General features: G+C 54.3%; 2 protein-coding genes across 2 annotated transcripts in view; both read left to right on the top strand.

Moving 5' to 3' along the window:
* Positions 1-124: 124 nt before the first annotated feature.
* Positions 125-9,689, top strand: PCID2 (PCI domain containing 2). The gene is given in 15 exon segments (XM_061570336.1): positions 125-237; positions 1,024-1,113; positions 1,493-1,566; positions 1,978-2,045; positions 2,803-2,842; positions 3,375-3,429; positions 4,970-5,073; positions 5,203-5,278; positions 5,708-5,764; positions 5,766-5,850; positions 6,500-6,600; positions 7,563-7,636; positions 8,512-8,637; positions 8,743-8,866; positions 9,096-9,689. Coding segments are annotated over 15 exon segments (1,200 nt in total). The 5' UTR covers positions 125-201; the 3' UTR covers positions 9,186-9,689.
* Positions 9,690-11,699: 2,010 nt separating this feature from the next.
* LOC133353880 (E3 SUMO-protein ligase RanBP2-like) overlaps positions 11,700-20,752 on the top strand; it is a 44,063-nt gene continuing 35,010 nt past the window's right edge. Inside the window, 4 exon segments of the mRNA XM_061570368.1 lie at positions 11,700-11,880; positions 17,464-17,531; positions 19,898-20,009; positions 20,392-20,547. Of these exon segments, the coding sequence (XP_061426352.1) occupies positions 11,809-11,880; positions 17,464-17,531; positions 19,898-20,009; positions 20,392-20,547 (408 nt within the window). The 5' untranslated portion in view covers positions 11,700-11,808.

The raw sequence follows: 20,752 nt of genomic DNA, 5'->3' as shown, positions 1-20,752 counted from the left end.
GTAATTGGGAATCGAGAGAGTCGCTAATCGTTACTGCAACAACAACGATTCCACATCTGATTGGGAATCGAGAGAATCGTTAATTTTCACGAATCGCTTCGACATCCTTCGCGGAGACGTCACTTCCGGGAGCGCCACGTGTTCCGGGTTCAACGTTTCAGCTTCCAGTTCACTCAAAAGTCGAGCGGCGCCTCCGTCTCCATGGCGCACGGATCCCTCGTCCAGTACCTACAGCAGGTAGGGCCCTTGCTCAGTGCTTGCAACAGGCAGGGCCACTGGCTCGGTGCTTGCAACAGGCAGGGCCGCTTGTTCAGTACATGCAGCAGCTTAATCTAAATTGCCTTATGGTTGTTGTTGTTGGCTTGCACCACTGATTTTTGCACGCAGCGTTTTAATACTTTTTTATGTTTGCTGGTTTATTCCAGGATGTTTCTGTTGGGCGTCGTCGCTTTAAGATGTTCTGTGTTCATATTTTGTTTGTTGCGGTTGCACCCGACTCAAGAGGCGCATGGCTCACAGGGCTATACCAGATGACGCCTTATCTGGCGTCATCTGGTCCAACACCATGTGAGACTAGGCTCTAAGGAAAGCTGTCACGGGTGTGGACCAATCAACTTCAAGGACAGTGCATACATTATCAGAGTTATGTTTCTTGTTTGCATTATGACTGTAGGTATTGTGATCTATGCAAACATGACTCCTTGTAAAAAAGGTGTCAGTTTTGTTGCCAGATAAAAGGGTAAAAAACCAATTATCAAGGTAGGGTCTCTTCCTGCACGGCTCCAGTCCCACTCCAGAGCACTGCTTCTCAAACGTTGGTCCGCCAGGCCCTGGGGGAAGCGTTACCGTGCAACTATTGCAGACACAATATACTTGACAAGTCTCTCAAATCTTCACGGCACGTGTTGAGGGTTGACAGTGTGGTGTGTGTGTGTGTCCCCAGAGTCACTATAAATGTTGTGATCCACTGCTGGGCATGGCTGTGAGTTGGACCGTGAACCCGAGTCCCATGTTCCCACACAGATGTCTGATGGCCTCGACAACCGGGAAGGCGCCCTTTGTGCCGAGCTGGTGTCCCTGCGGAACTCCCACGTGGGCAACCCTCGTTTGCAGGTCAGTAAGGTTGCCGAGACATGAATGTTCACGATACGACACCCGAGTTCTACTCAGTTGGGATTATACACACAGCACCAATCATTACTCCCTACTGACAGATAAATACCCCGTCGCCCCGTCCCCATGTCACCCTTGCAAATGAGATATTTTCACAGAACAAAATAAGCGGACAATACACCTCCTTCCCATATTTGTCTGTCATGTGTCTTGGTGTGCTGCTGTCTGTAGGATTACGTTTTGTGTGTGTCCATCTGTCAGGTGTGGTGCTGGCCACCCACCCTCTCATGTGCCGTGCCGGCCTTCATAGGCGCTCGCTAACAGCACTTGCCCTAACACTCTAAGGCTATACGGGGGGTTCTTTGTATTTGTCTGTCAGGTGCAGAACCCGGAGCAGAAATGCCAGGAGTTACTGGAGCCACCTTACGATGAGATGCTGGCTGCTCACCTACGGTAAATGTTCATGCATGTGTCATCATCGTAAGCAACCATGATCAATACACTGGTGGATAAAGGCCTTCAAAATCTATCACTGTATCTCATGTTCCTGCGAAAGATGAATCCACTTTCATCTCCGAGGTGCAGTCCCCTCGTCTTTGGCTGCCACTCATTAGTCTTGACCATCAGGCCATCCATTCTCGTGACGTGTCATGCTCCAGTTGACTTTTATTTCAAAGTTAGCATGACATATCTCTAACCTGCTTATGTTCTCCAAGCCACGTATCCCTCTCTCTGTCTCTCACGTAATTCCAAGCATACGCCCGTCAATGCCTCTTTGCGGGCTTTTCAGTTTGTGTGTAATGTGCCTATTGCCGAAGAATGGTTGGTACTTCCCTGAAGGCGTGTGTCCGCTTCTCTACCCAGGTGCACGTACGCCGTGGGGAACCACGAATACGTGGAGGCCTACAAGTACCAAACGGTGGTCGTGCAATATCCTTCATCAAACTATTGTCCAGGAACACCGCTCCAAGACGGTCTGTCGCCACGGTTTATTGCATCAAGGGCTTAATTTCAACTGGGTCAGTCTGGGTGGGTGACCCGTAAAATATGTTGGCACCCGGCACACCACATTGAGTATACCTCTAAATATGGCTGTGGCTACTGGTCATGTGCGAATGTCCTGGTCTACCGGCGACCTGGTAATTATTCAGCCCTGATGGCACCTGTGTTACAGCGCAACTGACGACTTGGAGGCAAGTCTTGTTAGGGGCTCACGCCGAGTTTATTAAGGGCTTACGCCTAACTCGCACACCCTAGCCTATAACTCCCCAGGGGACAGGGTACTGGAAATCCTACAACCCTGGCTAACTCGGATCTCCTCCCTGCCGGTCAGGCGTAGTAGCCTCCCTTAGCCTCGTGTGAGGATCCCCTACCCCGAGTCCCAACTCCTACTCCCCGATCAACCCCGGTTACGTCCCGGGTCCCCCCTTAAATCCCCCCTGGGGGACATGACGTCGCCATCCCCCAAGGTCCGCCTGACGTCACGTCCTGCTACGTCACTCTCCGAGCACTAGCGTCACGTGACGTCACCCACTACTCCTCTACACCTGTACTCCCCATTATGAATCATGCATGTTAATTTAACCGAATAAACCACACGCACACATGCATTCATCCAGAAAGCTTAGAACTGCAATGTTTGTAGTTTTATTAACTTCCTCTGGAAATGGCCTTAATGAAGTCGTACATCTTTCATCAAAGCCTTCCAAGCCGACAAAGAAGAAAATTGGTATGCGCCACAACTGCACACTCAGCGCACACTCATGACCGTGGCTGCCATCCCAGGGATTCAACGCTATTTAAAATCCATTGAAGAGCCACTGTCGTGTGACGGATCCCGTGAATTATTGTTCTTATAGCGACTCCGCACAGCTCTGGCTGTAGCACATACAGGTGGTTCGTGGGTCCACCAGTTGTCTTGCAGCTTTCAAATAATATATTCTGCATGACCATGCTCATTATTTTGTCATATGTATCTTGCATCAATCTAGGACCCAATATCTTAAAGAGATGGTCCTTGCCTATAACATCTGGCAGTTCACCTACATAGGCTCAAGCAAGGCTGACCCCTAATAAGACTGTCAGAGCCAGTCAAGAGTTTACTTACACTGAATGTTGGTGAAATTCTGCACTCCCAGAAGGCTGTGAGGTGTGATTGGTGGAGAGACAGATATAGGCAGGAGATGTATTTTCTGCTTATCTGTTGAGTTTCTCAAAGTGGATAACCTTACTCCATCCTCCCATTGTCTCTGTTTGTCCAGGGCCCTGCCCATCATGAATTCGGTCACACTGGACCTCAGGATCTTTGCCAACAGCGTGAGTTTGACGTTGCACCCACTTGATGGGCGACGTAGTGACATTTTTCTCCTTAATGTCCTGTGTGCAGGAGGCAAGTCATGGTTCAACCCCCCTGTCAACTCAATGAGCTTTCACCATTCGGGATCACAGTTTAATTAAAAAAACCCTGTTGTCTCGTCTATTGTTTCCCATTTCATATTGTACAGTTGTATTCACTTAAGTGACCTAAATGTAGGTAGCATAATATTTACATTAATTCTAATCATTCATTCGGCTTGGTAAGTCAACAGTGGTTGTCCTGTGTGTAGTGACTGTGAATGTCACTGTGTGGTGCCGGGCTTACGAAGCCACAGTGAATAATGTGTTGGCATTATGTGTAGCCCGCTTACTGGGCGTAGTACCAGCCCTAGCGGGGCTTGGGTGAGCGCTGGTCAGCAGCGGAGGCACCGTGAGCAGTGTGCGGTGCAGGGGAGAGGGAGTGTCAGCCAGCCAGGGTACGCTTGGGGCATGATACGCTGGTTGACCTGCTGACACGTGACCGGATGATTTTGGAGGGGGGCCACTGGTGGACGGGGGCCGCTGGGTGGTCACGTGGTATAGAAGAGCTCTCGGGAGCCTTCGGGAAAGAGCTCGAGAGATCTAGAAGGTGGGCGGGGCGAGGGGCGGAGCCAGCCCAGGCCGATATAACGGGGACCCCGTGAGGGGCTCGGCGTTCTTCGGGTTGCTGGTGACGAAGATCCACGTCGGGTTGAAGAAGCCTCTAGCCACGCGGTCCTGGACCCAGCTCGTGGTCCGGGCCGGGATAGCGAACCGTGTCTAGTTCTGCCGTAGCGTGGCTGGATGGGCATTCAACACCCAAGTGTAGGTTGTGTAATGTTGAGTCGGTGTAATAAATAGTGTTGCTCCCAGGACAATGTCTGCGACTCAGTTGGACTCACTACATGTGGATAGACTCACCCCTGCCATGGGAATGTAGAATTATCACCACAGGCTCACGGCTTTAAACGAAAGCTGAGCACGGCCTCAATGCTCATTTGACTTAGGAATCGATTCACAAACACGTGATTCAATACACGTATCTTCAGCGTCGTAATCAGTTTTCACTGATGACTCCATTATTTTGTCAGCAGAGCGTAGTGCAGCAAAAAGCATTCTTGTACTTTAAACGAAAGCTGAGCACGGCCTCAATGCTCATTTGACTTAGGAATCGATTCACAAACACGTGATTCAATACACGTATCTTCAGCGTCGTAATCAGTTTTCACTGATGACTCCATTATTTTGTCAGCAGAGCGTAGTGCAGCAAAAAGCATTCTTGTACTGTCATGTGCCTAAATGTCTCTGCTAACCACCTTCAACCCACATTGCCCAGCCTGGTGGAGTATGGTCAAAACAACTCACATGACCTCTACAGCTTGGGGAAGCCTTCAACCAGCAGCGGATTAACAAAAGGGACTTGATGTGCGTATGCGTCAAACGTTGCGTGCCTTGGTATGCAACCGAGCTGTCGATGTTGAGTCCCGACAGGCGTCTGTACGTGTTGGGAACGTGCGCGTAGGCCGACCTGCAGCTGGCACGGAAAGGGCGGGGAAAATTGGGGGACACGCTGGAGAAGGCAGCCGACACCCTCATGAGCTGCTTCCGCGTCTGCGCAAGCGACAAGTGCGTCCGCCTCTCGCGCACGCACGCCCGGGCGGCAGAGTGTGCGCGCTTCTTGTGCGTCGTATTGCGTTCTGAGTTCTGAGTCTTGGATGCGCGCCACGAGGCTTGTGTGGGTGTGTGTGTGTGCAGTCGTGCAGGGATTGACGACTCCAAGAAGTGGGGGATGCTGTTCCTGGTCAACCAGCTGTTTAAGATCTATTTTAAGGTAAGACGGTATCTTGGGATATCATACAAACCTCCGGTTAAGCTTAAGTCCGAAATGGCATTGTGTCTTAGGTGTTGTCTGTCATGACTCGAGCAAAAGCTGGCTCATTGCTTCTCCATTATTGCAGCACGGTCCCTGTATAAGTTGGCGTTTAAGGATTGCCCCTTTGCGATTCGGTGAATTGTCACGATCCGGGAGTTAGGTTTCAATTAAAAAAAAACGTGTTATTCATTGTCATGGAAGCACCTTTAGTGGGCTGGAGAGGTTCACATGCACATTACATACAACACATACGAATATGAAATTAACACACTTTCGCACGTATGATTTAATTAATGTATCGCAGGAGAGTGCATAGTAAAAGATGACTTGATGAATCGCTACTTGCCGACTTCGAAGCGAAGCCTCTTTCTCCGCCCTGCCCTTAAGATCAACAAGCTGCACCTGTGCAAGCCGCTGATCCGCGCCATCGACAGCTCTCCGCTGCAAAGACGAATACACCAAGGCCCAGCGCGTCACCTTCAAGTACTACGTGGGCCGCAAGGCCATGTTCGACAGCGACTTCAAGCAAGGTGCTCCGCTTGCCTGAGCGTGAAGGGGTGGTGTGCCAGGTGCGCTCAGTGCACTGATCTGGGAAAGCTGTGATCCTGTGTCCATAAACCTGGCATCCACCTGTGATTACATTGGGTTCTCAAGTGGAGCCTGATCATCAATGAAGAAACAATTGCGTTAAATTTGGTTTGTCGGGATCACAGACCCGGACTAACTTGGCCGAAATGACGCCCTGGTTGCGTCTCAATAAGAAGGCCCCCCTGCCGTGTTGGCTAAAGAAAATAAACCATACAGTGTAACGTCGTGAGAATTTTTTATTGTTTTATATATATTCCCCCCCCCCCTTCTACGTGACTTTACCGAAAGAAACAAGAATATAATGTAACTGGTGTTGGCCAAACATCCCAATACTGAAACATTGCTTGCAAATTACTCAATTGGCATGGCAGCAACATCGCCTCCTTTTGCAAAACCTTGGCAAGACCCTCCTTAAAAAGAGTCTTGAGACTCGGTGAGGCTTTCCGAGATAAACAAAGCAAAAACATGTTAGAGAAACTGCTCCTTGCACAATGTAGCACGAGTCCCATAGAAGGCAGAGATGTTGGCTGCAACTCACACGTGATGCGGAGATGTGGAGTGACGTGCTGTGTCCTGTGCTGTGACCTTCAGCGGAAGAATATCTGAGCTTCGCTTTCAGCCACTGCCACCGTAGCAGTCAGAAGAACAAGCGCATGATCCTCATCTACCTGCTGCCTGTCAAGATGCTGCTGGTAATGAGAACATTTCTGCTTACACCGATTTCAGGAGCGGACTGACCAGTCGGGCTGCCAGGCACAGTGAGCATATGGGGCCCAGTGCCTCTTGTGGCGCAATTGTGCCCCACAGCAAGAAAGCCTAGGTTGGATTCCCAACTTGGGTACTTTTCTGCGGAGAATTTGTATGTTTTCCCTCTGTCCACATGGGTTTCCTATAGGTTCTTCAGTTTCCTCCCATAACTTAAAAAGACATACTCTATTGCCTAAACATCTTAATGCTGAAAAAATACCTGCAAATTCATCGTTTGGGATTACACACAGCAGGACCCTCCTGAAAAAAAGTATTGAGACTCGGTGAGGCGGCTTTACTGGGTAATCAATCATAGTAATAATAACATACTAACTTGTTTGCCTGTCCAATGATGGGTGTATATTGCAGTAAATCTGAAATATTAAAACTGTTCAGATAATGATTATTAATGAGGGGGAGGGGTTGCTCCATGTAGAGTGACGTCACCCGCTAATGGTTATTGGGGAGGGGTGCGGCATGTGGAGTGACGTCACCCCCCTCATGGTCATTGGGGAGGGGTGGGGCATGTGGAGTCACGTCACCCGCTCATGATTATTAATGAGGGGGGGGGGGGGCTCATATGGAGTGACGTAACGCGCGGGACACACACACACACACATTATTGGCTCATTATATTACTCATAATCCATTGTGACCAAAGCCAGTCACACGATACACGCGGGCTCCGCGATGATGTCGTCATGTGACCTCATCTTGTGACGTCATGTGCCGCATTGCGGTGCCTCATTGCCTGCGGCTTTAATGGGTCTTGGCTTCTGTCGGAGCGGCTGGCCGCGGTCGTCTTCGAACGGAGTAAACTCGACACGTTCAGCAGCAACATCATTGCGAGGAAAGTGGTTGCCGTGGTTTATCCTGCCGTGTGGCCGCCGGGCTGTGTGCTGTGCAGGGACACATGCCTACGTTGCGACTGCTCAAGAAGTACGACCTCATGCAGTTTGCAGACGTTACCAAGGCCGTCAGGTGAGCCCATGTTGCACGTGAGGTCACGGCAACACACTGAGGGGCGGCGTGGGGTGATCGAGTGGTGCACGCGCGCAAATGCGCACGTATGTCTGGGGAAGATTTTGTCCCAATATACTACTTTGTTTGCCTGTCTAATGATGGGTGTATATTGCAGTAAATTTGAAATATTAAATAGAAAAACTCGGTTCATGCATAACATACTCGGTTCATGCAGAACAAACGTAAACTAGGCTGTACAAACATATAGTTTAACTGTATAGAATGGGTTGTGAAGATGTAGAATGTGTCATCTATTTTTTATTTTATTATTCAAGTAACAATTGTTTTTGTGTTGGCATCATTGCGGTCCACGTGGGCACAGTCATGAGCGAGGAGCAGCTAATGAACAGGCGTCCACATAAACACGGGACAATTATTTATTTACTTCCGATAACCAGATGCTGGATGGCAGGGTGGCGCAGTGAATAATGCTTGTGCCTCAAAACAAGAAATTCCTGGGTTTGATTCCCAACTCTGATACAGTAAATCGAGCTGTGACGGTCCCACCTGATGACGGAGACTTGTGTTGCCTCCGAAACGTCGTGATTTATTATTTTATTTTTATTAATAATTTATATTTTATTATTTTTTTCCTACGTGACTTTACCGAGAAAACCTAAGAGTATGAATCTTTGCAGTCACGAAAGCTTCAAATCTAGAATTAATACCTGTGTGGAGTTTCTGTTCTCCCCCTGTTCTGCATGGGTCTCCTCTGGGTTTTTGAGTTTCCTTCCAAAATCCCAATGCTGACAAATGACTCAGTTGGACTGCAAATGTATGCATTGGTCGTGTTTATGGATGTACCGCGTGTCTGTCCCATGCCCTCATGACAGCGAGGGAAACCTTTTGCTGCTGAACGAGGCGCTGACTCGGCACGAAGCCTTCTTCATTCGCTGCGGAATCTTCCTCATCCTGGAGAAACTCAAGATCATCACCTACCGCAACTTGAGCAAGAAAGTGTGCGTGTCAGCACAGCATGGGTTGGCACATTCTGCAAAGTTTACAGCGGCGGTGCCCATGAATTGAGGGTGACCTCCTTGCACACGCGCCTGTGTGAACCGCAGGTACCAACTGCTGAGAACCCACCAGCTGCCGCTCGATGCCTTCCTGGTGGCGCTTCGGTTCATGAAGGTGGATGATGTGGACCTGGATGAGGTGCAATGCATCCTGGCCAACCTCATCTACAACGTGAGCTCCTTCCCCACCTTCTCCGTCCCCACCTTCTCCCTCCCCGTCTCTTCACTCCCACCCGCCCCCTCCTTTCTCGCACCTTGATTTAAGATGCCACTGATTGCAATGGGTTTAAAAACACACCAGCTGCCTTCCTCGTCCGGGATGAGTATAGTCTCTGTTCACATAGATTAAGTTGAACGTTTGTGCTTACGGATCTGTGCTTGTACATGCTGCGTGGTTGCAGGGCCACATCAAGGGCTACATCTCGCACCAGCACCAAAAGCTGGTGGTCAGCAAGCAGAACCCCTTCCCGGCGCTGTCCTCGCTCAGCTAACATCCTGTTCGCGCACCAGTGAGGACTGTGAGGGGGCCCATGACCAGCGGCAGTCTCGACGCATCAAGACAAGAGTCCGAGCCGTGATTCATGATGTCGATGCTGCCGGATGGTCAAGAGGATTTGATCCCGAGTCGACAGCACAACCACGAATGTGGAAATTGACGAGGCTGGGTCACAAAGCCCGTGGCATTGACATGGTCAGGGCCTGGTCAGTGTTGTTTTCCATCATCCTTGCAGACAGCTCTGGAGCGCACCCAGTACCCCAATGACAATAACTGGTTTAGTATTTTTTTATCCGAGTGTCAGTTTCCAACGAGAACTAATGAAGCCAACGTTATTATATTTTTTCAGATATTTTAAGTAGTCAAGAGCTACGTGTTCATGTCAGTTGGCATGCCAATATAAACCCCCCTTCGTCATTCCACTGCTGAATGAGCGCCTCGCAATGCCATGTTGGGTCACGGGTGTTATTTGAGCATACTTCACCATGCTGATCAGTCCAGGGTTTGTGACAGGGAGCTCAGGACGTTCTAATATCACTCGCTGCTGTTAGCCGGAGTGCAGTGTGATAACTCCTGCCCTACCCCTCATAGTTCAACTATTGTGGTTTAATAATGTTCAATGTTAACTTTCATTGCTTTACGTGTAGTCGCGGTTGATTGTTGGATTTTCAATAAATATCATGTTTTGGTCTTTGGTCTAAGGACTGCTACGTGCACGACACCACACACACACGACAGCCCACACGAGTGACACTACAACACAGCTGCCCCACTACCACCCTGCTCTCCTTGAGTTCTGAAGAGCCACTGTCCAAAAAGTCAGCCCATCATTGTAAAGTACAGTACTTTGTTACAAGGCAGTATGAGAAAACGAATGTTGAGATTGTGCTTTCACATCACTGCAGTTTCAACTGTATTGTTCATCAAAACATTTTGCTCAAGTCTTTTATTAGGTTGTGCGCTGCTTGTCCCAGTGTCGAATTATTCTCTGAATGCTCGATTTAAACTCGGCGGGCGGGCGGGCGGGCGGGAGGATGGGACGGGGGAAGATCCAGCACTTCGTGAAGGGGAGCACGCAGCTTGTGTGCCACGCTCAATCTGCCGAGGCGACGAGAAGGGTACAACACGGAGGCTTTCGCGGTCAATATCCAAAATAGAGGGTTTCATGGGTTAAATCGCGTAAATATGTGTCGTTAATTACAACTCATGATGCGAGTAGTAGTTACTGGCGAAACGTCGTACTCGAATTGCAAATGTTATGGGTTTGCTCTCCAACACCGGGGTTCTGAACTCGCAACGAATTGGCATGTTTGGTTTTCATGACAAACCTTACTAATTGGCTGTGGCGGGTTGAACGACACATTTATATTTACGCGAGACCCCCCCTCCCCCTCTATTCTGGAGTGTAAAAGGATATCTGTCAGAGGGCACAGGATTTACGCTTAGGTTCACGAACAGAGACGACTTAGTTGTACACCCGCGGCGCTCACGAAAGGCGCACGCAAGGCACCACAGAACTCGCAACGCGCGGGGAGACAGCGACGCATCTAACGCGGCCAACTCGACGTTTCGCCAATGTTATGAATTCGCCTTTTACTGAAACTGGGACGGACCACGTGCCCCCTCGACTGGGCAGACGACAGCGAAGCGGTTCACCGCGGAGAGGTCGCGAATTTCAAAAATCCTGCTTTGGGGAGCCGACTCCGCTCATCAACCCTCAGCGGTCAATGCATCACAAGCACCGCTTTGCGAGTAGGCGAACTTAATGGTCGTCCTACAGACGGATTCCGTCAGTTCCTATGATCACTGTTTCATTGCTTTATTTGGGTGATTTCGAAAAGTTTACTGGTTTGGCCATGTTTGTTTGTTGTAGTACGGAGTAAGACTGATGGCCTTAATCTAAGTTGTGGTTGTTGTTTGACTTGCATGCCACTGGCATGTTTGCACACAGCGTTGGTGTACGGTGTTTTTTTCTGCAATATTTTGCTGTCTTTTCTTGGAATTTCTGTTTGCACTTAGTCACATATTCACTTTAAGATGTTTTCTTGTTCATGTTTTTGTTTGTTGCGGTTGCACCCGATTCAAGAGCCTAATGGCTCACAGGGCTATACCTAATAAATGAATTCTAGATTTGAAGCTTTCGTGACTGCAAGGATTCATACTCTTAGTTCTTTCGGTAAAGAATCAAATCTGGCTGTGACGGTCCCACCTGATGACGGAGACCTGTGTTGCCTCCGAAACGTCGTGATTTTTATTATTTTATTTTTATTAATTTAATAAAAAATTTTACCTACGTGACTTTACCGAAAGAACTAAGACTAATAAATGAACTTGAACACCATAGGAACGGCGAGAACGTCCACCACCACCAGCAGCCGGTTCAGTCAACGGCCTCGATAACCACAGCCGGTCACCACTCCACCACGTGGCCCCTCCAACCGACACTGTCCATAAAAGCGCGAACTCTCGCGAGACTTCCGCGCAAGCTCGCGAGAGCGGTGACGTCACGGCTCCCGCCGAGCGGATCAGCCGCAGAGTCTCGCCGCGCGTCCATCGCGCGTCTTCGTGTGCCCAGGAGACCCCTCGCTTCGCGCTCCATCCGCTCAGCCGAGGGGGCCATGATCCGCAGCCGCAGGGAGGTGGAGCGATGCGTGTCCAGCCTGGAGCGGAGCGCGCACTCCCCGCGAGAGGTGGGGACTTGTGGGTTTGCGGCGGCGGCGCCGGCCTAGGCCTCAGGCCTCGACTAGTGCCGGGGTGGGGTGGGGGACGATGTGGAGGGGGGTAGAGGACCTGGTGAGGTGAAGGCGAGCGAGGGGATACGAAGGGGGGTACGAGGGGGGTGATGGAGGGGGGCGAGGGGACCCTGGAGCGCGGTGGGGAGACGCGGGGGCTCCGCGCCGCCTCACTTTAGGCCCCAGGCCTCGCACCATTCGAATTTGTAGCCCGCATTGGCCGCCGCGCACTCTGATTGGTCGAAACGAATTCCGGTCGGCCAATGGGGCGCGGGTGCGAGGCCATGCGCTGCTCGTGGAGTCCAATAGTGCGGCGCCTGTGCGCGCTAGGGAATGCAATCAGTGGTGCCGGGAGGGGGGCACGGGGAGACCCCGGGGTGTGATGCGGGGAGACCCCGGGGTGTGATACGGGGAGACCCTGGGGTGTGATACGGGGAGACCCTGGGGTGTGATACGGGGAGACCTGGGGTGTGATACGGGGAGACCCTGGGGTGTGATACGGGGAGACCCTGGGGTGTGATACGGGGAGACCCTGGGGTGTGATACGGGGAGACCCTGGGGTGTGATACGGGGAGACCCTGGGGTGTGATACGGGGAGACCCTGGGGTGTGATACGGGGAGACCCTGGGGTGTGATACGGGGAGACCCCTGGGGTGTGATACGGGGAGACCCGGGGTGTGACACGGGAGAGACCCCGGGTGTGACACGGGGAGACCCCGGGGTGTGACACGGGGAGACCCCGGGGTGTGACACGGGGAGACCCCGTGGTGTGATACGGGGAGACCCCGTGGTGTGATACGGGGAGACCCCGTGGTGTGATACGGGGAGACCCCGGGGTGTGATACGGGGAGACCCCGGGGTGTGATACGGGGAGACCCCGGGGTGTGATACGGGGAGACCCCGGGGTGTGATACGGGGAGACCCCGGGGTGTGATACGGGGAGACCCCGGGGTGTGATACGGGGAGACCCCGGGGTGTGATACGGGGAGACCCCGGGGTGTGATACGGGGAGACCCCGGGGTGTGACACGGGGAGACCCCGGGGTGTGACACGGGGAGACCCCGGGGTGTGACACGGGGAGACCCCGGGGTGTGACACGGGGAGACCCCGGGGTGTGACACGGGGAGACCCCGGGGTGTGACACGGGGAGACCCCGGGGTGTGACACGGGGAGACCCCGGGGTGTGACACGGGGAGACCCCGGGGTGTGACACGGGGAGACCCCGGGGTGTGACACGGGGAGACCCCGGGGTGTGACACGGGGAGACCCCGGGGTGTGACACGGGGAGACCCCGGGGTGTGACACGGGGAGACCCCGGGGTGTGACACGGGGAGACCCCGGGGTGTGACACGGGGAGACCCCGGGGTGTGACACGGGGAGACCCCGGGGTGTGACACGGGGAGACCCCGGGGTGTGACACGGGGAGACCCCGGGGTGTGACACGGGGAGACCCCGGGGTGTGACACGGGGAGACCCGGGGTGTGACACGGGGAGACCCCGGGGTGTGACACGGGGAGACCCCGGGGTGTGACACGGGGAGACCCCGGGGTGTGACACGGGGAGACCCCGGGGTGTGACACGGGGAGACCCGGGGTGTGACACGGGGAGACCCCGGGGTGTGACACGGGGAGACCCCGGGGTGTGACACGGGTAGACCCCGGGGGTGTGACACGGGGAGACCCCGGGGTGTGACACGGGGAGACCCCGGGGTGTGACACGGGGAGACCCCGGGGTGTGACACGGGGAGACCCCGGGGTGTGACACGGGAGACCCCGGGGTGTGACACGGGGAGACCCCGGGGTGTGACACGGGGAGACCCCGGGGTGTGACACGGGGAGACCCCGGGGTGTGACACGGGGAGACCCCGGGGTGTGACACGGGGAGACCCCGGGGTGTGACACGGGGAGACCCCGGGGTGTGACACGGGAGACCCCGGGGTGTGACACGGGGAGACCCGGGGTGTGACACGGGGAGACCCCGGGGTGTGACACGGGGAGACCCCGGGGTGTGACACGGGGAGACCCCGGGGTGTGACACGGGGAGACCCCGGGGTGTGACACGGGGAGACCCCGGGGTGTGACACGGGGAGACCCCGGGGTGTGACACGGGGAGACCCCGGGGTGTGACACGGGGAGACCCCGGGGTGTGACACGGGGAGACCCCGGGGTGTGACAACGGGGAGACCCCGGGGTGTGACACGGGGAGACCCCGGGGTGTGACACGGGGAGACCCCGGGGTGTGACACGGGGAGACCCCGGGGTGTGACACGGGGAGACCCCGGGGTGTGACACGGGGAGACCCCGGGGTGTGACACGGGGAGACCCCGGGGTGTGACACGGGGAGACCCCGGGGTGTGACACGGGGAGACCCCGGGGTGTGACACGGGGAGACCCCGGGGTGTGACACGGGGAGACCCCGGGGTGTGACACGGGGAGACCCCGGGGTGTGACACGGGGAGACCCCGGGGTGTGACACGGGGAGACCCCGGGGTGTGACACGGGGAGACCCCGGGTGTGACACGGGGAGACCCCGGGGTGTGACACGGGGAGACCCCGGGGTGTGACACGGGGAGACCCCGGGGTGTGACACGGGAGACCCCGGGGTGTGACACGGGGAGACCCCGGGGTGTGACACGGGAGACCCCGGGGTGTGACACGGGAGACCCCGGGGTGTGACACGGGGAGACCCCGGGTGTGACACGGGGAGACCCCGGGGTGTGACACGGGGAGACCCCGGGTGTGACACGGGGAGACCCCGGGGTGTGACACGGGGAGACCCCGGGGTGTGACACGGGGAGACCCGGGGTGTGTGACACGGGGAGACCCCGGGGTGTGACACGGGGAGACCCCGGGGTGTGACACGGGGAGACCCCGGGGTGTGACACGGGGAGACCCCGGGGTGTGACACGGGGAGACCCCGGGGTGTGACACGGGGAGACCCCGGGGTGTGACACGGGGAGACCCCGGGGTGTGACACGGGGGAGACCCCGGGGTGTGACACGGGGAGACCCCGGGGTGTGACACGGGGAGACCCCGGGGTTGTGACACGGGGAGACCCCGGGGTGTGACACGGGGAGACCCCGGGGTGTGACACGGGGGAGACCCCGGGGTGTGACACGGGGAGACCCCGGGGTGTGACACGGGAGACCCCGGGGTGTGACACGGGGAGACCCCGGGGTGTGACACGGGGAGACCCCGGGTGTGACACGGGGAGACCCCGGGTGTGAGACCCCGGGGTGTGACACGGGGAGACCCCGGGGTGTGACACGGGGAGACCCCGGGGTGTGACACGGGGAGACCCCGGGGTGTGACACGGGGAGACCCCGGGGTGTGACACGGGGAGACCCCGGGGTGTGACACGGGGAGACCCCGGGGTGTGACACGGGGAGACCCCGGGGTGTGACACGGGGAGACCCCGGGGTGTGACACGGGGAGACCCCGGGGTGTGACACGGGAGACCCCGGGGTGTGACACGGGGAGACCCCGGGGTGTGACACGGGGAGACCCCGGGGTGTGACACGGGGAGACCCCGGGGTGTGACACGGGGAGACCCCGGGGTGTGACACGGGGAGACCCCGGGGTGTGACACGGGAGACCCCGGGGTGTGACACGGGGAGACCCCGGGGTGTGACACGGGGAGACCCCGGGGTGTGACACGGGGAGACCCCGGGGTGTGACACGGGGAGACCCCGGGGTGTGACACGGGGAGACCCCGGGGTGTGACACGGGGAGACCCGGTGGTGCTGACACGGGAGACCCCGGGGTGGTGACACGGGGAGACCCGGGGTGTGCCACGGGGAGACCCCGGGGGTGTGACACGGGGGGAGACCCCCGGGGTGTGACACGGGGAGACCCCGGAGGTGTGACACGGGGAGACCCCGGGGTGGTGACCCGGGGGACCCCGGGGTGTGACACGGGGGAGACCCGGGGTGTGACACGGGGGAGACCCCGGGGTGTGACACGGGGAGACCCCGGGGTGTGACACGGGGAGACCCCGGGGTGTGACACGGGGAGACCCCGGGTGTGTGACACGGGGGAGACCCCGGGGTGTGCCACGGGGAGACCCCGGGGTGTGACACGGGGAGACCCCGGGGTGTGACACGGGGAGACCCCGGGGTGTGACACGGGGAGACCCCGGGGTGTGACACGGGGAGACCCCGGGGTGTGACACGCGGGGACCCCGGGGTGTGACACGGGGAGACCCCGGGGTGTGACAACGGGGAGACCCGGGGTGTGACACGGGGAGACCCCGGGGTGTGACACGGGGAGACCCCGGGGTTGTGACACGGGGAGACCCGGGGTGTGACACGGGGAGACCCCGGGGGTGTGACACGGGGAGACCCCGGGGTGTGACACGGGGAGACCCCGGGGTGTGACACGGGGAGACCCCGGGGTGTGACACGGGGAGACCCGGGGTGTGACACGGGGAGACCCCGGGGTGTGACACGGGGAGACCCCGGGGTGTGACACGGGGAGACCCCGGGGTGTGACACGGGGGAGACCCCGGGGTGTGACACGGGGAGACCCCGGGGTGTGACACGGGGAGACCCCGGGGTGTGACACGGGGAGACCCTGGGTTGACACGGAGATACTCTGGGTTGACACGGAGATACCCCGTATCACACCCCGGGAGACCCTGGGTTGACATGGAGAGACCCGGTGGCCGAAGGGGGAGACACGGGGAAACCTGGGGGGGGGGGGGGGGGGGGGGGGGGGTGGGGGGGACACGGGGAGACCCAGGTGCCGAGCGGGGGGGACAGGAAGACCCAGCGAGACCTTGGTTGACACGGAGAGACCCGGGGGCGGAATGGTGGGACATTGGGAGACGTGGAGGGGGGAATTACGGGGCGACCTGCGGAGAGGGTGGGACACGAGGAGACCTGGTGGGGGGGGGGGGGGGATTGGATGAGGTGGGGGGACGCGGGGAGGCCCAGAGAGAAAAACGGACAGAAAGGAGATCTGGCATCCATGGATAGACGAGAGGCCTGAGACGTGGGGACACGGGAAGGATGAATGAAATACTTAAGATATGGGAGCCACGAGAGACCTGGGGAATTTGAGGCATGGGAGACTGAGAAACGGTGGAAGCGGGAGATATGGAGACTAGGGAAAGATAGGAGGAGATGAGTGGCGTGTAATATATGTACACCTGGGTCTCGTGGACACCTGGCAGGCCGGAGAGCTACAGGAGAGAGGCTGACCAGAGAGACCTGGGGACCCATTGATACATGGGGTGCAGGTATAAGATATCGGGGACTCGAGATCTTAGACACCGAAGATTTAAGACAAGACTAGACACGGGAGACCTGAGTATTCTGTATACCTGAAATGGGAGGTTTGCAAAGAGGAACATATCTGGAACGGGAGAACTGGGAGACAACAGGGATACTGGAGATCCAGTTCATGGTCGATCTGTAATCCGGTTGTTACTGTGATTGAGTGTGTTTGAAATAGTCGCATTTCGTTGCTTTATCATCCAAACTATTGAGAGAAGTTGGTCAGTTGACGAAGTGTACCACTGACCTGTGAATTCTTTTTTCAGAAAAAGCTGAAGGGCCTCCTGTTTGGAAAGCTGTACTATGAAGCCAAGGACTTTGAGGTGGCCAGGAGGTGAGGAACCACTCGTGGGGGTTTGTTCACGTGACCTCTAACCGGGCGGGTCTGAGCTGTCGCTACCGCTGCTGTAACCGCAGCCTAACTGAGCAGAGTACGCGTGGTGTGTTCCACGGTCTGCTTTGCAGGCCCATTGTTGAGCATAGGTATACAGTGCAACATGTACAGCCCTTTTATTGATCAATTGCTGCGTGAAGGCTTCCCCATGCCGGGCGGGTCATGGGGACTATTTTCCCATATTTCACCATTGCTGGTCATTGGTGGGTTGGTGAAGGCGGGGGAGTAAGTGTGGAAGCATATTATAGTACAGTAGAACCTCGGAGATCGAACGCACCAGAACTCGAACAAATCGGTGTTCGAACGATATTTCCGAACATTTTTTGTTCCGGAAACCGAACGAAATTCGGAGGTCGATCGGGAAATCGCGACTTGAAAGGAGCTGTACGGCTGAGACGCGTATGGCCAGCGTGCATGACGCTTGCCCGGACAAAGGTTTTACCGTGTGAGAGGCTCGGTTAACACGTAGCTCTCACCCAGTGCAGACCCGCAAAACATCGTTCCTTAACTTTTTCGTTAATTTCCTTTATTTTAGTGTTTTTTGATGTTCATCCATACACAATGTCTCCTAAGAAGGTTAGTGGTAGTTATAAGCCAAAAAGGAAAGTTGTGAGAACCAGGATAGAATTAAGAAAAGAGATCATTGCAAGGCAGAGAGAAGTGTCCGTGTGACCGAGATTTCTAAACGGTATGGTATGTCGAAATCGACGATCTGCACGATACTGAAAGCCATCAACTCTCCTTAATACAGGTGAAGTTCAATGTTAATTTATTTAATTTATTCCATTTATTTATTATGTTTCTTGTTTTTTTGTATGATTTTATGCATGTAATTACTGTCAACTTCGTGTAAAATGCTTTATAATGAGATATTTCTTGTGTCTGGAACCAATTAATGTCATTTACATGAATTTTTATGGGGAAAATGTATTCGGTGTTTCGAACAAATCGGTGTTCGAATGGCCTTCTGGAACGAATTCAGTTCGATCTCCGGGGTACCACTGTACAAACGTTTATATTGCGGTCATCTGCTGCCTGAAAACGTAGCACTGCAATATCCGAAAACACCTGGTTTATATATTTTTGGTATTCTGCCTTGGTGGTTGCTGTTCCAAGCACTAACTATGCCAAGCCTCATCATGGGACCCCCTTTGACAGTAGCAAAATATGAGAATAGGTTTTCCCTTTTTTTTCTGGCAACAAAACAGCTGTGTTAAGATGTTTAAACACCAAACTGAAACCTTTTACAAGGAATCATGTCTGCATTAACCACAATACTTGTGATCAGAATGCAAAAAAAAACATGCTCTGACAGTATATGCATTGTCCTTAACTGATTGGTCCACACCAGAGACAGCTTTCTTTTGAGCCTAGTCTCAAACGGTGTTAGACCAGAGGACGCCAAAAGGCATGCTACGTACGAAGTAGTCTCCAACGGTGTTAGACCAGAGGACACCAAAAGGTATATTACGTACGTAGTACGCCTTTTGGCGTCCTCTGGTCTAACACCATTTGAGACTAGGCTAAAAAGAAAGCTGTCTCTGGTGTGGACCAATTAGTCTCAAAGACAATGCATATATTATCAGAGGACGATTTTTGCTTACATTCTGATCATAAGTATTGTGGTTAATGCAGGCATGATTCCTTGTAAAAGGTTTCACTTGGGTGTTTTAACATCTTAACACCTGTTTTGTTGCAAGAAAAAAGGGGAAAACCTATTCTCATATGCCAAGCCTGTTTAGCTTCCGAGATGTAGGGCTCATTCCGGAAAATGTTGTCAAAGACATTTGAATGCAACACGGGAATAAGTTGGTCATAATACAGTTCAGATGCACTACCTTCTGCTCATTGATTGCATAAAAAGTCACACCCATGATAATTATTCATGTGATAATAGGAATATAAAGCACATCTCCAGTGCACTATAAACGTAGCTAAGGCAGTATTATGGGTTGCCTCTAAATACATTCGCTTGGAATATGCGTGTGTTTACATAAACATTGCAGTGCTGCAACTCTTTCGTAATTGCTTGTCCTGGCACCATGCCAAGCACTGGCAACTGAGCTGACTGCAGCTGCTGCAAATGTCAAATATCCCAGACGTACGGCGCCAGAACCACATTTACAGTGGCAGCAGAGTGGCACTTTGTCCCAAAATAGAGTTGGCCTCAATTTGAATAATCCAGGGCACAGCATAAGGCATCTGTTATGCTGTGAGGGCTTGCCCCACGTTTTGGCTGTTTCATTGAAAATTGTATTTACATTGTGGTTTACATTCAGACTGAAATGTTTTATTTTCCTTTTCAGGCATGTGTCCGACTACTTAACCATCAACGAGAAAGATCCGAAAGCACACAAGTTCCTAGGGCAGATTTACGAAGCCGAGGGAGACAAAGTTAAAGCTGCCGGATGCTTCAAGGTAATTTGTTAGTAATTAGTACAGTAATGGGGGTTAATTATAGAATGGTCCTTTGCAGTAATTTGAATGCAATTATCCTCAACTGCTGTGAGGTAATTAATCTTGTCATGCCCCCCCCCCCCTTCCTAAGTTCGTGCTTTAATGATTTACAGCTAAAGCATAGCATTAGCGTCATTCGCCAGCGCTTTTGACCCTGTGCTGATATTACGACTGCGTTTTAAACGGTTTGTGTATTTCCACGAGTTGTGTTGTGGATGACGCGGTCTGCGGCGCTTGTGGTGCTGGCCCCCCCACCAACCCCCCCCCAACTGCGGGGGCACCGCCTCCGAGCGAGGTGCGCCGTGCTAACGAGGCGCTTGGCTTCCCGTCGCTCGGCACGCAGCGTTCACTGGAGCTGAACGGAGCCCAGAAGGAGCTGGTGCTGAAAGTGGCGGAGCTGCTGAGCGAAGGCCGCGCCCTACAGGATGGCAGCGCTAAGTACTGGGTGGAGCGCGCTGCAAAAGTCTTCCCCGGGAACCCCGCCGTGTTCTCGCTCAAGGTGCGGCCGGCCGTGACACCTTCACCACGGCACTTCACCTGCCAAGGGGGACTTGTGTTTCGCACAAGTTGTTGCACTGCAGAAACATTTGTAACAAAAAATATAATTCAACTTGCAAGTCCTGAACTGAATCTTTTTCAGACAGTTTCAGGAACGTTCTGCATTGGGCTGATTGATCAATTTCACAAATTAGTGTTTAGTATGT

Source organism: Lethenteron reissneri, chromosome 45, assembly GCF_015708825.2.
Source record: "Lethenteron reissneri isolate LAM-NWPU_2019-01 chromosome 45, ASM1570882v1, whole genome shotgun sequence".
NCBI classification, from domain to species: Eukaryota; Metazoa; Chordata; class Hyperoartia; order Petromyzontiformes; family Petromyzontidae; genus Lethenteron; species Lethenteron reissneri.
This window is presented reverse-complemented; position numbering and strand designations above follow the sequence as displayed.